Raw genomic sequence first — 16,890 nt, forward strand, 5'->3', positions numbered from 1 at the left:
ATGTTAAACTTTTTGAGGAAGAATTAATAAAAGGATTGGGAATATCATAAGAAAAAGAAAGGAAATATTAAGTATTATATCTACTTCTAAAATATTTTATTCCATTAAATAAAAAATCTTGTTCCAATATGAAGTATGTAAATATACATATCTTTTCTATGATTTGGTGCTTTTCCTGCTTTTAAAATAATAATTTGGTTCAGTAGTTATTTGATTAAGAAAAGTGCTCATCTGTAAAAGCAATAGAAATAAAATTGAAAGCTGACTATTAAAATAAAGCTAACTTTGTGACAAAGTATTTGTAGGATCACCAATTAAAATCTGAGAAAATCTTAAATGTCAGCCACTCTAAATTATAAGTTGGAAAAATTCCTTCTCCCTTCAAGCTACTAGCCCACTTAAAAACAAAACATATCAGTAATTATTTTCAATATAAGACTTCTCTGGAAGACTCTGTTGTCACTTGATAATCAATGATTTTACTTTTAAATTAAGTAGGTTAAATCAATCTTACCATGTCTTCATTGGTGCCTTTCACTTTGTACATTGCCCAAGCCTTTCCATCATTACTGTAGGCAATTTTGTAGGATTTTATATACTCGGGGCTTCCAATCCTCTTGGCTCCTTGGGTAATCACACCAGTAACTCTCATTTTTCTTTGCAAATTTATCTGAAGAGACAAGGCATAATCAACAATAATCTCATTGCTTTAAGAATAATACTGACAATATTGATTTTGGAAATAGAACATTTTGATTTGTTATAATAGTTTAGATTAAAAATAATATGAAAAGCTAATAATTTCTTGTACTTTTTGCAAATAAATATTTAAAACAGGCATATATTAAGTTTAGCTTCAAAATCTCTTTCTATAATGGAATACTTTTTTAAAGTGAAGCAGTATTTGTGAATAGGCTTTGAGAAGAGCAATGTACCTCAAAAATATAAGTATAGAAAGCATTTGGTTGGTTATGCTATGCACGTGTGACTTAGTAAACTGAAAAATGGAAATATTCTCTTGTCAAAATAACCTCAGTGTCATTTGTATGAAACTCTAATGTCAACATAACTGTCAATGTGTCTAAACTGATTTAAGCTTCTAGAAATTTCCATTTAAAATAAAACACGGAAATCTCACTGAGATCTTCAATTACTAGATAAGAAAATAAAGACAACAATGATGTCAAAAACAAAAATAAATGTATCTTCAGTTTCTGGATCTTTATACTGTATTCTCTGGAGTTAGTTTCTTTTTTCACCAAATAGTTGCTTTTCTCTTCATTTTATCATATGGAAACTTTCTAACTGGTATTTTCTCTCCATATTCCCCCCATTCCAAATCACTTTACAAAAGTCTATTGCAGGAGTAATAGACATCTAATAAAATTTTTAATACTCTTACATGTAAAGAAATACTTTTTGACACACAATTAAATTAAATAACTACAATGTAGAAAAAATGCTTTATTCACATATGGTAAACATTAAAGTTTTCTCCATTCATTATAAAATGCCTTTGTAATGCATATAAAATCTTAAACTTAGTAGAAAGGTTTTGTTTCAATGTTCTTAATAAATTGCTTTAAAGTGCCCCTCTCCACTAGTATAAATCAGAAAAAATTAAATGTGGCATAAGGTAATATTAAGTTAATAATTCACAGACTATTTTCCTGAGAAAACCAGAAAACCTTCAGATTCACGTATGTGATTAGGGTTTTCCACTCTAGGATCAGGCTGAGAGTTAACATTTGAAAGGCTGGAGAGTGTGCCTGGTGAAACCAGCCACTCTATAATCAGTTTCTGAGCTTCCCAAAGTCTCTTCTTCCCTCTGAACATCATGAGGTCCCTCTCCAAGTGCTGTTCCAGGCAATTCTAGGTCTTTCCCATGTATAAAGAAAGCCTGGAATTTTGATGAGCTAAAGAACTTGGGTGGGGTAGTCCCCAGCCTCTTAACTGGTGAGCATGCCCCTCTTTCACTCTTACAACACAGACCTTAAACATTATATATATATATATATATATATATATATATATATTAAAATTCTGGGTCTATGGTTCCTTTTCTTCTCTAACAATGCTGAGTAGATTGACTCAGATAGCCAATTTTTGCTTTTATCATTTCAATGCTCAGACATTAAAATAATGGCGAACATGAATACATTTTAAGTCTCATTCTTGTTTGGAGGCTCAAAAATAAAACATCCCCCATGAATGTAAATTTTACCTACTACTTTTAATATTTATCTCCATTAGTCCTCTAAAGATGGATTTTGGAGTTTTAACTGTGCAATTTGGAATAGAGAATTTCTGAAAGACACTTTAGTATGTTAGGTAAATTAGTGCATTGCTATGGAAGAGCAAGATTCTTTCAGTATCTTAGGTATGACAATTTTTCTTTTTTTAATCTGAGCCCTTCATGGCCTAAACCTTCCCAATACACACAGAGTAAACAGTGGACACTGTGAATCATGTTTCCCCTCATTTTGGAGGCCAAGTTTTACATTTGATGTTGCTGAGTGTTCCTTTTCTCAATTATCTTTTATCTTGTTTCAATTATCTTGTTTATACCTCTTAGAGTCAGCCAAATTATTTCTACGAGAGTTTTGGCTGATGAGCTATATGCTAATTTTCTAACATTTAAACTGTAGAAGTCTAACAGAATCAAAAATAAAAATCTGAGTTCATGTTTTGCTCTAAATCATTAGAAATGATGTTTTAAAAGATTTCTATTTGCTTTAATACTTAGAAGCTCTGAATATATATTTTAGGGAAATAGAATTCCAAAGAGTAAAGAATCACCCAACCTACATTTAGTAGGTATCTGAAATTAAATATTGGGGCTATTTACATTAAACACAAAATAAAAACCAAAGGTTTATTTATAGATACAGGTTCTGGATCACTCAGTTTTATTAATTCCTGGGTTTTTTAGACTTTTGACTTCTCATGTATCTAGCACTATTAAGCTTGGATAATAATGAATTCAGTACAAAGGGGCAAAGATTTCATCATTGTGGTCATACTCAAATTTAATACCAGGAATCTATGTTTCTGTAAGCAATAAACTAAGCCTTGGAGGAAAGTAATAACATGATTTTAGAAACACCTCTACTACAAACACCTCCAGCAGGTAAACCCTGCTCCAGTATCATTGTTTGATCTCTTTGCTAAACAGTAATCTCAGGTTTATTCTGCCTATATGAACCATCACACATACTACATTAAAGGTTTCATGAGGATTACATGTGAAATTCCTAAATTATTCTCTATGAACTTGATGGATACTTGGATATGCAATAAAATATTTTCATTTATGTATCTGGTTTCAGAGAAATTATTGTTCCACTGGGATGTAGGAACATGGTATGATTTTTTTTTTTAAGTGCATTCTAAAGTGTTTTGAGAGAACTGTGTTCCCTGCATGAATATAAATAGGAAGAAGAATAAATAACCTGGATCTAAAATCCCTAGAACCTATGATAAAGGTAGGCAAAAGGGAGGACAGGACCAATAGGTCTCAGTGCTGATTTTGTCACCTTGTGCTTATATAATCTTGGACAATTTGTCTAAGCTTTTTGGAATTTACTTTCTTCCCTTGTAAAAGGGGTTTGAATAAAATTATTATAGGTGAAGATTATATGATATATGCATGTAAAAAACTTAACACCATTTGTCACCTAGAAAGCTCTTAGACCATTTGCTTTTTGGTTTGATTTTTAATTTTTGGTCTTTTGCTTTTTGAGACAGACAGGTCTTGATCTGTCACCCCAGGGTGGAGAGCAGTGGCACAATCAGAGCTCACTGCAACCTCAAACTCCTGGGCTCAAGTGATCCTCCCATCTTAGCCTACCAAGTAGTGGGATTATAGGTACATGCCATCATACCCAGCTAATTTTTTTTATTTTTTATTTTTGTAGAGATGGGCTCTCTCTAGGTTGCCCAGGCTGGTCTCAAACTCTTGGCCTCAAGTGATCCTCCTGCCTCGCAAAGTATGGGGATTACAGGCATGAGCTACCGCGTCCAGCCTGTTTCTTAAATTTTAACATAGGTAGTTTGTTCAATTTTAGTTGCTGCATGGAATGTGAAATGTACCAATGAACTTCTCATTTTCCTTGTGTAAAAATCCATTGGTCTATCTTGCACTTTGAATGAATCTTTTATCCATGCAAGGTTTTATAACATTATGCATTGTTCATTTGCAGAATATTGGCTCACTGAGCTATGCAGATGCTCTAGGTGATGATACATTTTATTATATAGTATCAAAAAATCATATTAATATTACCACCAATTTCATCAGAAAGTTTTTACTTATTGTAAACTATCGAGCTCACCCTGGCAGTTACAGGTTTTCCAACATTCTAATTTTCACTTGAAATTTCTAATTTTATTACTAGCAACAAATACTGTCAGCTGTTTTCTTTGATATAGCAGGATTGCTTTGTTCATTTTCAAGAAAATGTCTGCCTCATATCCAGGAATGAAGAGCTATGGTTGGTTTGTCAGCTGTTCTTTGAAGTAAACATGATACCAAAAAAGGGGGTAAGGAGGTAGTTCATATTGAAACTTACATGATCTCACAAGTACTTTTCCTGGTGACAATGGTCATACGTCAGTACTCAGAAGAAGTGCTTTATATGTAATTCCCTTTTCATCACACAGAATATTAAAAACTTAACAAGGCATTTAAGCATTTAATAAAATTAGTTATCATTACCACTTCATCAAGGACATTCTTAAATGAATTGGATATACTTTTTTTACTCTTAAATGTGCATGATAGAGATAGATTCAATTATGATAGCACAGTTTGTCATGATTTGTGCTAAGGTACTAGCAGCTTCACTCACCATTTTTTTGTGGCTTCAGTGCAAATGTTAATATAGTGAAAATGGCAAAGATAGTCTTAGAAATATTATGAAAATCGTGTTGACCTATGAACATCTTGAATGGCTCTCTGGGACCCCCGATCTGTGCACTGTATATGTAAACTGCATTTTCAGTTGAGAACTACGGACCTCAAATATACAAGTTTTTTTTTTTCTTTTCTTACAAATTGCACAGGCACACACACACAACCCAAAGAAATGAGGAAACCAATAGAAAATAAAGCAAAGGATATTAAAGGCAATTTAGAGAAGTCTTTCAGTATTAATTAAATAATGCAAATTAAAGAGGGAGATAGCAATTTATAGCCAACAGAATGGCAAAACAAAAATTTCAAATAATATCAAGTATTGGTGAAGTATTCTGATGTTGATGGTAGGAGTGTAAACTGGCACAGTTGTTTCCATCTGTTAGTTGTTAGTAAAATTAAGCAACACTATTTCTGAGTATTTTGCATAAGTATTCAAAGAGAAGTGTATACACATATTTATTGTAAAAATTTTTATGATAGCAAAGAGAAGCAGCTTATGTGGATATCCTCAGTGGAAGAGAGAATTAAAATATAAAATGTGTGTGTATACGCAAGCATGCATGTATGTATGCTCTTGCCCAATAAACATACTCTCTAAGAATCAGAAATGATGAACTGGATTTACACATGGCTATCTAAAAATACAGAAGAATGTGTGAAAAAGAAAGATTAGAATGACATGCACACAATACCACGTATGTAAATTTAAAAACACACATTATGATATAATATTGTGTGCTTCCCAATAATTCACTTTTGTAAATAAACATAAGGAAGGTGAAATCAAGGTTACATATCAACTACTAGATTAGGCTCACAGAGGGGAAGAGGAACGGGAAGGAAAGCGGGGAACAAGTAACAAGTTAATATTAAATGGGAAGATATCTTGCTCAGACCAATGATAATAACGTGTCTTAAGGAGGTGTAGTCTTAAATCACTGCTAGCAGATGATATGCAATGAGAGGGAAGGAATCATTGACTCGCTCCTTTGTTCCCAAGGAAAATGACGTAAGCATGGCCCTCTTATGTACTAGTACAGTTACCTACAAAAGTATTTTCTCAGACTTGTTCCCTGGCATAAAGTGTAGTGCATAAGCATTTCAAATATTTTATTATATACTAAAATACTTAAAAGTATTTATGATCACAATTTAGGCAAAAGCTTAAATAGGCAATTAGCTTTAAAAACAGGTAATTATTTTTCTATACTTCAAACTGTTACTAAAAGTTGAGATGTATATAATTAATGCATTCAAGTGTATGTCTGACTGGTAATTGGGATCCCTACACAAAAATTATCCCAATGTACAAGCAAACACAGTTTGCAAAAAGAAACTATTTTTTTAAATCTTATTAAAAGCATTCAGTTTATTAAATGTTTTGATATTTAGGAAGTGAAAGAGGAAAGAATTTCTTTTTGAAGAAACTCTGAGAATCATTGTCAATTGAAGATCAATTAGAAAGAAAAACTAATGACTGATTCAGAACTTATTCTTAGGAAAATCAAGTTATAATCAAACACTTAGTGATCATTTACTTCATAACTATTGAGGCACATACAGAAACAATAGCTTGTGAGTTGCTATATAAAAATGTACCTTTGAAGTTTAGATAAATTAGAGTTATAATGTAATAAATACACAGAACTTATATAATAATGGTACTCTATATGTATCCTTATGAATAAGAATATGCTATAATATGTACAAATGCCAATTTGTTTAAATTAACTATTGAGTGCTAGTGAATAGAGATTATTGAAGTACTAACTTTTCTTTCTTAATGGTGAGGGCTATGGGTTATTACATACATAATAAAAGTATCAGATAGGGGCTGAGCATGGTGGCTCATGCCTGTAATCCTAGCACTCTAGGAAGTAGAAACTGGAGGATCGCTTGAGCTCAGGAGGTCGAGACCAGCCTCAGCAAGAGTGAGACCCTGCTCTACTGAAAATAGAAAAATTATCTGGGCATCATGGCATGCACCTATAGTCCCTGTAGTAGCCTGTAGCTACTCAGGAGGCTGAGGCAGGAGGATTGCTTGAGACCAAGAGCTTGAACATGCAGTAAGCTACGATGACACATCACTGTACTACTCTACCATGGGCAACGAAGAGAGACTGTGTCTCAAAAAAAAAAAAATCAGGTAAAAGATTAAGTAATAATATAATCTGCAAGATACGAAGAGACTGATCTATCATTAGAATTACATCATTAGAATTACAATTCCATCATTAGAATTACAAAAAATATGAGTTCTAATATTTAGTTTTTGATCCTGGTTCCTGACACAAGACCACCTAAAACCTTTATAATTTCCTGAGTGATAAGAATGTTGAACACAGAGCTCCTAAATCCCTTAGAATTTCCGCGGGTGATAGGAAACTCTTTTGTTCTAATGAGGGGTCTCTTGGTGGGCTCCCTTATGGCCTCAGGATGGGGGTGGGTTGCCAGGGGAATTGACCATGTGATTAGATGGTTGGAAGTTTCAGTCCCACCCCTAACGTCTGAGAAGAGGACCTCTGGGTAGAGGCTGAAGGTTGAGTTAATCACAACTGGCCAATGATTTAATTAGTCAAGCCTACATAATGAAGCCTCCATAAAACCATAAAAGGACAGGATTCAGAGAGCTGCAAAGTTGCTGAACACATGGAGGTTCCCGGATAGAGGGCACACAAGAGAGGGCAAGGAAGCTCCCCTTCCCCTAAATCTCACTCTTTGCATCTCTTCATCTGGCTGTTCATCTGTATCCTTCGTAATATCCTTCATAATAACCCAGTAAATGTCAGTGTTTCCCTGAGTTCTACAAGCCATCTTAGGAAATTAATTGAACCCAAGGAGCAGGTAGTGGGAACCCTGATTTACAGCAAGTTGGTCAGAAGTATAGGTGACAACTTACGACTTGAGATTAGTGTCTGAAGTGGGGGGGCGGCAATCTTGTGGGGCTGAGCCTTTAACCTGTGGAGTCTGCAGTGACTCTGGATAGTGCCAGAATGGAGTTAAGTTGTAGAACACCCAGTTAGTTGTCCACTGGAGAATTGGTTGTCGGTGGGGAGAAATCCTCACATATTTTTGTGACCAGAGGTGAAGTGCTGTGTTGAGTGTGAGAGCAGGAAAAACTAGTTTGTTTTTTTCTATATCAAACAAAAGTGTTTCCACTGGTCACAGTAAAAACAAGCTTCCTACTAGGGCTTCTGATTGGGAGCTGGCAATACAAGCACTCCTGAGGCAGAAAGAACAGGGATTCATCGGTTCTGGGTCATATGAAAGACAACTTGAGCCTCCCAGACAAGTGTTTTTTTTTTTTTTTTTTAGATAGGGTCTTGCTCTGTTGCCCAGGCTGGAGTGCAGTAGTGTTACCATAGCCCACTGCAACCTCAAATTCCTGGACTCAAGAGATTTTTCTGTTTCAGCCTCCCAAGTAGCTGGGACTATAGGCATGCACCACTGTACCTGGCTAATTTTTCTATTTTTTGTAGAGAGGAGGTCTTGCTCTTGCTCAGGCTGGTCTTGAACTCCTGGCCTCGAGTAATCATCCCACCTTGGCCTCCAAAAGTGCTAGGATTATAGGCATGAGCCACCATGCTGTGCCTCCCAGCCAGTTGTAAACAGAGGCCCAGTGATTTAGATTGCAAAGATGTCACTTAAGCCTTCATTCCCTAACCCTTGGGTGGTGGACTGGTACCGGTCTATGGCCCGATAGGAACTGGGCCGCACAGCAGGAGGTGAGTGGTGGATAAGTGAGCAAAGCTTCATCTGTATTTATAGCCACTCCCCATTGCTCCCATCACTGCATAAGCTCCAGCTGCGGTTGCATTAGATTCTCATAGGAGAGGGAACCCTACTGTAAACTGTGCACGTGAGGGATCTAAATTGCACACTCCTTATGAGAATCTGATGCCTGATGATTTGAGGTGGAGCTGAGGCGTTAATGCTAGCACTGGGGAGTGGCTGCAAATACAGATTATCATTAGCAGAGCAGTTTGACTGAACAATAAATGTAATGTGCTTGAATCATCCTGAAACCATGCCCACCCCACCTTCACCTGGCCCAGGTTTGGGGAAAAATTGTCTTCCATGAGATCAGTCCCTGGTGCCAAAAGAGTTGGGGACCACTGACTTAAAGGGTTAGAAAAATAAAGACAGGAGCATGATCACCAAAAGTTTCTAGTTAAAAAGCTGAAAAAGTTACAGGGAATTGGAACTCTCCTGTTCTTTTCCATTATCTTATTAATATAAAATATTTTATCAAATGCATCATTAACACATTCTGCAGAGGCTTAGGCGGTGGGAAGCATCTTGAATGTGCCTGAGGAGGAAGGCTTTTGAGATGTTTCAGGGTGAAAAACACAACTCAGAGAAACGGGGCATAGCTCATAACTTCAATATGACTAATCCTGGTGGCTACAGCACAATCTCCTTTAACCTCCATATTGCCAACAACCAAATCAACTGAAAGTCTTCATTGCCACTGTTAAAACACACCTGCCGCTTACACATCCTGACACATTTGGCTATTCTCTGCTAGGTCCATTCTCTTCTGTTCTTGCAGTTGAATTGCACACTCACTGAGAGTCGGTTGTGTTTGTCCTCCAATCTGTTTTTTTTTTTCAAGTTGTGCTTATTATTCTAATTATGTAATTTAATTAAACATAACTGATAAAACGTGACTAGGAAAAGAGAGTTTTTTCCTATGGAAACAGGAAAAAGCTTTTTGAAAAATCTCAAAAAGGCATATTAAGGAGAAGTCTATAATAAGAAAATGATTGGTATCTAGGGTTTTACACTTGATTAACTTCATCAATATGTTTGTGCAAAGAAGTAAAAACTAACATATCAATAATGCATTTATAGGTGTGGTTCATCTAAGAAATATGACATGGAATTTAAATGCTTTTTTCTTTTAATCGAAGTTTTTATTAACTAGCCAAACACTAGTTCTGAAGATCCAGATAAAAGGACCTCTAAACTATTCTCCACTGTTCTGAATGCTGGTTAGCCTTTGACATGTGTTCAATTAATTTAACTGTCCTCTTTAAAAAAAAATAGGAAAAGAACACATATGCGTAAACATAAGAACTATAATTTCTTTATGATTCCTTGCACCTGGTAAAACTTCCAATTAAAATGAAACAACCCATTCACTAAACAGCATGCAACAGAAGCAGTACACCACCAGGGGTGTAATCTGTTGGTTTTTCCAGGAGTCCTGGACGAGTATAATTGTTTCCTCTGAATTTCCACCTGTTTTCAAGGGCTTCTACTATACTGTACTCATCTCCCCTCTCTTGGTACTTGCTGCTGCTAGTTTGTTCACAGCTTCACGTTCAGGAATGAAATGAACAGGGGCTACTTTGTTTTAAAGACGTTAGCTTGTATATTAAGTTTGATGGAATCGCATATATTAAGGTAATCCAGAACTCTTGTAAATAAGGTTTTATTGTCCGAGGTATAGATTTTAGTCCATATGCTCTGAATTTTGGACTTTCCTTGTCTTTGTCCTGGTTACCTTATACAGCTGGTGCAAAAATGAAAGGCATCATTGTTTATAAAAAAAAAAAAAAGCTCACCAATGTGAACAGATGCAGTAAAAGATAAAAGGATAAAAGGAAAAAATAAAGGAAGAAAAGATGAGGAAAAAAATCTCTGTCTTCTCTGTATACCATGAAGAAGAAACAAGTTGGGAAGAAGCAGGAGGACTAAAAAGTGAAAATAATGTCAGCACACGAGTAGAAACACTAACCCCACATTAGAAACAATGAAAATAAAGTCATCTTGTTGACGAATATTTTTGAAAGATGCCAGAGTGCTGCCAAAAAGAGAAAAAAATATATCCTTGATGCACAAGCTCAGGGGCAGTGGGTGTACTATGAAGGGGAGAGGGAAGAGAAAGGCTTTCTGTGACAGGCTTGACTTTCTTAAATTCTTATAGGTGGCTCTTGCCATCAAGCAAAAGCTCTCGAGTTGATGAGAAGTGGGTGATGCAAAAGCAAATAATGAAAGAATCATCACCAAATGTATTCTACCACAAAAAAAAAAAAATAGAGAAATAAATGCTGCCGAAAATTTTTAAGGAGTTTATCAATTTAAAAAAATTAAGAAAGATATGGAGAGTTGCATTACTTGTAAGAGCTGACTCAGGAATGAGGGGGAGGAATGTCACTATAGAGTCCATATTTATGCTCACCTCTGATTTTAACATCTCACTGAATGGACTTTAAAGAAAATGTGACTATGTATAGTGTGGACTGCATCAGAAATGAAAAATAAAAATGGAAAATCCAATTACTTTAAGTATGATATTAGCTAAAACAGAACTCTCTGATATTCATATCCCTATCCAGGATGATGAAGGGTTAGCAGGAAGATTAGAACACCCGTGTTCCCTGATTTTTCTTAATCTAGTCTATTATTTGAGGCATGCAAATAATAACAATGCCAACAGAACAGTTTGCAAGTTTTGCTATGAGAACACTCTATACCTTTCCATGCATGAAAATATTATTGGTAGTGGTAGCAAGTGTCCTGATATTTTAAATGCTGACTTGGGATCAATTAAACATTGAGACAGAAACAAATAGCACATAATAAAAAGTTAAAAGATACTTCTGGGAAACAGAAAACAGTGTTTCTCTTCACTTTTAATGCACTTAAGATAAAAGAAGCCTGCAAAGCAAACATATATCCCAGTGCAAAAGTCAGCAAGTTTTCTAGGGTATTAATTTCTAGCATTATGGAATATGAATGAATTAACCAAAAAGGGAAATAAAGGACTAAATAGAAAGAGTGGGTGCCTCTGGAATGCTAATATTACTTGTTAGATATTACCAAGTACACAAAATGTACTTTGTGTTTTTTGGCTTTATTTTAATCTCAATAACTATAATCTTACATCTGCATTTCAAAAATCAAATTAAATACATACATTTTGGGAATTAAATTGCATTGTCACAGTGGAATATATCAGTATATGTTGTGAAAAATACAAAAATTGCTTATATTTCATGGCTTTTCTTGAGAACGTAAGTTTATGATTCAAAAAATGAGTATACATAAACCAACTAAATATTACTTGGTTGTTTCTGCTTATTATTAAGTTGTTACTCTAGATCTAAAGGCAGCTGCTAGAAAGTTATTTACTGGGCTAACCAGATTATCTAATTTCAGACATGCTAAGAGTAAGTTTTTAATGTGATGTCCAAAATCAGAACTACACTGGTAATACTCCATAATCTGTTGAATGCCACCTGATACAAAAGATTCACTGTAGTCAAAAATGAAGTCTCCCTGGATGAGGTAATACCTTTTAATCTTTCCACTTACTTACACATTTCTATAGCAGGGATTAGTTTGTCATTTCTATTTTATTTCCATGGGCACTATGAGTACTGCTCTTAAATAACTATTTTAATAAAATATGAAATATAAAATACCCTAAAGTATTTTAATGTTTTGAATAACGTTATGAAAAAATCCTGAAATCTGAAATCAGAGTTTTTCACAACAAACCAACACCTGGGATTGAATTTACTGAGATTAGGACCTCCCAGTTTTAGGTGCTAGGAATATCAGTGGTGCTATGAGAATCCTGGAAAGATGAGAAGCAAAGAGAAGCAAAATCCTGGAATCAGGAGTCCTGTACTAACTTTTTTCAGAGTGCAAATAAGAACCTTCTTTCTAGGTACTGGTCAGCAAAAAGATGACCACTAAGAGCTAAAATTGCCTGTCTCGACCAAGGAATATTAAAAGAAAGAACAATGGAAATTTTGTTTCTTCCAGCAGAAGTAGATCACTTTAGCTAAGAACAAGGTGTTTGTCTTCTTTTTTTTTTTTTTTTTGAGACAGAGTGTCGCTTTGTTGCCTGGGCTAGAGTGAGTGCCGTGGCATCAGCCTAGCTCACAGCAACCTCAAACTCCTGGGCTCAAGTGATCCTGCTGCCTCAGCCTCTTGAGTAGCTGGGTCTACAGGCATGCATTTTCTGTATATATTTTAGTTGGCCAGATAATTTCTTTCTATTTTTAGTAGAGACGGGGTCTTGCTCTTGCTCAGGCTGGTCTCGAACTCCTGACCTTGAGCGATCCACCCGCCTCTGCCTCCCAGAGTGCTAGGATTACAGGGGTGAGCCACTGCGCCCGGCCCGGTGTTTGTCTTTTGAAAACCCCGGCTTGAAACGTGGTGCTAGCATACTTGCTAACATTACCTTGGGCAAGTTTCTTAACCTTTGTCACAGAATTTCTTCATCCATGCAATGATGGTGATAGGCTATTTAACTCATAGGGTTGTCTCTGTATTAAAGGCAATGATGCCCCTTAGGTGCCTAACAGCTTTAGCCACTGATGGTTTGTTATCATTACCATTCTTTTTCAAAGAAGAGGGAAACTAAGTTTCTCAGTTACAAATATAGAAGGAAGATGAGTAACAAAAAAACTAAATGATTTTTAATTCACACAGATCAGACCCCTTTTGACTCTATTTCTTTAATTAACTTTTACTATTCCAAGTGCTTTTATACATATTACACGGTATTTCATCTGCTTTTTATATTGGCCCTAAGAAATAAACTGGGCAATTCTGGTCTTCTCTGTAGGTCAAGCAGGGAAGAATGATGGGGAATTTCAGTCATCTTAGGTTCCATGGAAATAAGGACAAGAATACACAAGGAGAAAAACCAAACTCAGAACTTCTTACTAAAGTAGAAAGATAATATTTCACGTTTTCAAAGAAACACAGTTTCAAACAATTCTGTACAGCAAAATATAATTTAAAATTTATGAAGAAGAATATAAGATATATCTCATTATTTTAAAATAATAATTCTGCTGAACAGATGTTGGCAGCTAGGAAATCTTTTAAAACCTCACGGATTCTATCTTTTATAAGGTTTTATTTCTACATCCCCTAAATAGATAGCATAATATAATTAGATCTAACATTTTCTAACCTTGAAAAATAAATTATTTTTAAATGAGAGAATACCATTCTTTTATTTTTGTAATTTCTTTAGTGTGACCTAAATTTGAAAAACAAATTATTTTTAATGATCAAAAGCGACCTCATTCTCACCACTGACCAGATTTATTTACAGAAAAGTTACATTTGTAACTTTAGTTTTACAGTTAATTTTATAAAAATGGAACAGAACAATTTATATTTTACATGTTTACATTTAAAATTATGAACCCAAAATTCTAAGATTCAAATGATTTTTAAAAATGACATAAAATTTCTACTAACAAAATACTATAATTACATTATTAGGACATTCAAAATTAGGCAAACCAAATTACACTTGATTTCTTTCTTTCTTTCTTTCTTTCTTTTTTTTTTTTTTTTTGGTAAATTGAACTGTAGATTTTCTCCATTCTTAGATCACTTTTCTGTTTGCAAACCTTCCGTGGTTTTCCCCCTCACCAAATTAAAACACATCCATTTTTCACTCCGGCATTCACAGATTCCCACAATGTCATCACAACTTATTTTTCCAGCTGTATCTCTATTATCGCATGTGCATTTATGCCTTTAAATAATCACTGAATGTATTAAATCAATTTAATATTTTCTGCATGTCTACAATGTACAAACACTATGATCAATGCACTGGAAAATATAAAAACCGAGAAGATCCCTGCACTTGCCACATGTAATCTATTAATAGAAAGGAAAAGACATACAAACAACAAATTGCAAAACAAAGCAGAATGTTATAAATGATAAATAAAGGGACAAATGCCTTGCCAGGGCCATAAAAAGAAAATATCAATTAATACTGACTAGGGACAGATCACCAAGGCCTAGCAAGTTCAAATGACATGTCTGAGGGTCACATGCTAGCATTGAATGGCCATTTCAGACCCAGAGGTGGAGTACCTATTGTGCTTAGGCATTATGAAGATTCTGGCGAGGCTAAAGAAAATGGTAATTTCTTTTTTTGCTATCCACCTGAAAGGCCCCTCACACACCTACTGTGTCAAACTGAAAACACATCTGCTCCTAAAGTCTCATTTTTAAATGGTGTGCTTTGTACTTAGATTTTATACTTAAGAATTGTTACTATGGCACTATCATATTTTGCCTTGGATCTAGTGCTGAATATGGTATTTTACAGACTCATATTAGGTACAATTTGGTTCAGCTCTAAGTGATAGAAAACCCAAACTAACAGTGACTTAAATAGAAAGAAGTTGGCTTGTCCCTTGTGTACATGTGTGACTGATTAGGCAGAAGGGGCTGATATATATGAGGGCCCCAAGTATGCACTGTATGCAACCTGATCTCATGGTCCAGGAGGGCAGCCTCTGAGTTCCTGACAGGATGGAGGTAGGGACAAAGAGGAGAGAAGAGGATGTGTGGGTGCTCTTCTTTAAAGAAGATTTTCAGAAACCAACATGTGACACTTTTGCTTATGTACCTTCAGCCGTTTGTGAGCCCCATGGCCACAGTTATAAAAATGGAAAGTTGGAAAATATGCTTAACTAATTTTTACTGTGGAAACAGGTGAAAAGGATGTGGGAAGATAGTTAAAAGTCTGGCTACAACTCTCAATATTTGTTGGATTAGTGGGAACAGACATTTATTAATTGCTGGTTATATGGTGACTAAATATCCCTTGTATAATCCTCGCAACAATCCATTCTATTTTTGTTGACAATTTATATACACAGAAGCTGCACCTTAGAGTAGTTAAGTAATTTTGGTTAAGGTGACAGTTAATGGCTGGTTGAATCCAGAACCACTGATTTTGAACATCATAAATATGTACTGAGCAAATAAATATGTTTTAAGTCTTGATACCAAAAGAATAATGATAATTATTTATTAAAGGCTTAATCATTGGGATCGGTTAGAATACAAAATTAATCAACAAACGGTATTCCCGCCCTCATGAAACTTAATAAAATAATCTCCTATATAGTTTTTAATTACAAGCTGTGACAAGTGCTATGGAAGAAAAGAACAAGAAGTTGTAAGAACATATGTTAGGAAAACTGGATCTAGACTGTGGGGAGGGGAAGGGTTAGGGAAGGCTTCCTTGAGGAAGCGGCATGGAGACCAGAACTGGGACGTGGGAAATGCTCCATGAACATGTTGTGAATGAATAAATTCATTAATTTAAATGAAGTTGGGGGTCACTTTGTAAGATGTTTTTTCTAAGCCTGGAATACAAGAAGAGAGTATCCTTCACATAGTCCCATATGGCTGGAACTTAGAGAGTAAATTCTTCATGTTTCCCAGAGCATAACTGTTCTTAAATTAAATCAATCAGCATTTTTTCCTCTCAAATGTCCACAGAATGAAGTAGAAAGTTTTAATATAAGATAATTTGAAATATTTTATTTATTTAAATAAGTTCTACATGGGCATAGAAAAACTTACATATTGCACAAATAGTTCTCTACAAATAGTAGCCGCTCCAGAACTAAGTTTTAGTTCATCTACCGCAGATTTGAAACTAAGAAAGAATTCTCAAAAAATATTAGATAATGTACCCATCTTTCAAGTTTATCTACATCTTTCCAAATGTAGGTTAATGCTTCTGAGAAAAGAAAAGCTAAGATCTAATGGCAATTTTATTAAAATGCCTTTTCTTTTTTTTTTTTGTTCTACAAGATAATCACATTTCTGTTTAAGAGCTTCTTGAAAGCTGCCATTATGTAAAAACACTGGCTTAGGTTGAGCTTCTGCTAGGAAAACTAAGATAAAAAAATTCACATTTACTTCTAAAATTCAGTACTTTATCTCTTAACGGCACTAATGTTAGTAATAAACTAAGTAGACATGAGTTGAACATAGTTTTTTAAATTTGAGAAATGAAAATATAGCTCATGTATTAGGAACTCAGAAAAAACTGTTTCAAAGCAATTGCTTCTATTAAATATATAATAGCAAAAGCTTCTATTAAATATATAATAGAAGCAAGAAATTTGGGAGCCTATTTGTGGGGAAAAAAGGGAGACCTGTATTATTTTTCAAGA

The 16,890-nt window shown here is 34.8% G+C and overlaps 1 protein-coding gene across 2 annotated transcripts in view; it reads right to left on the reverse strand.

Annotated features, from left to right (window-relative positions):
- EDIL3 (EGF like repeats and discoidin domains 3) overlaps nt 1-16,890 on the reverse strand; it is a 391,875-nt gene that overhangs the window by 98,043 nt on the left and 276,942 nt on the right. For both annotated transcript variants that reach the window (XM_069492261.1, XM_069492262.1), the window contains one exon: nt 515-670. In XM_069492261.1, coding sequence (XP_069348362.1) covers nt 515-670 — 156 coding nt within the window. The remainder of the gene's footprint in view (nt 1-514; nt 671-16,890) is intronic.

Source organism: Eulemur rufifrons, chromosome 17, assembly GCF_041146395.1.
Source record: "Eulemur rufifrons isolate Redbay chromosome 17, OSU_ERuf_1, whole genome shotgun sequence".
Classification (NCBI taxonomy): Eukaryota; Metazoa; Chordata; class Mammalia; order Primates; family Lemuridae; genus Eulemur; species Eulemur rufifrons.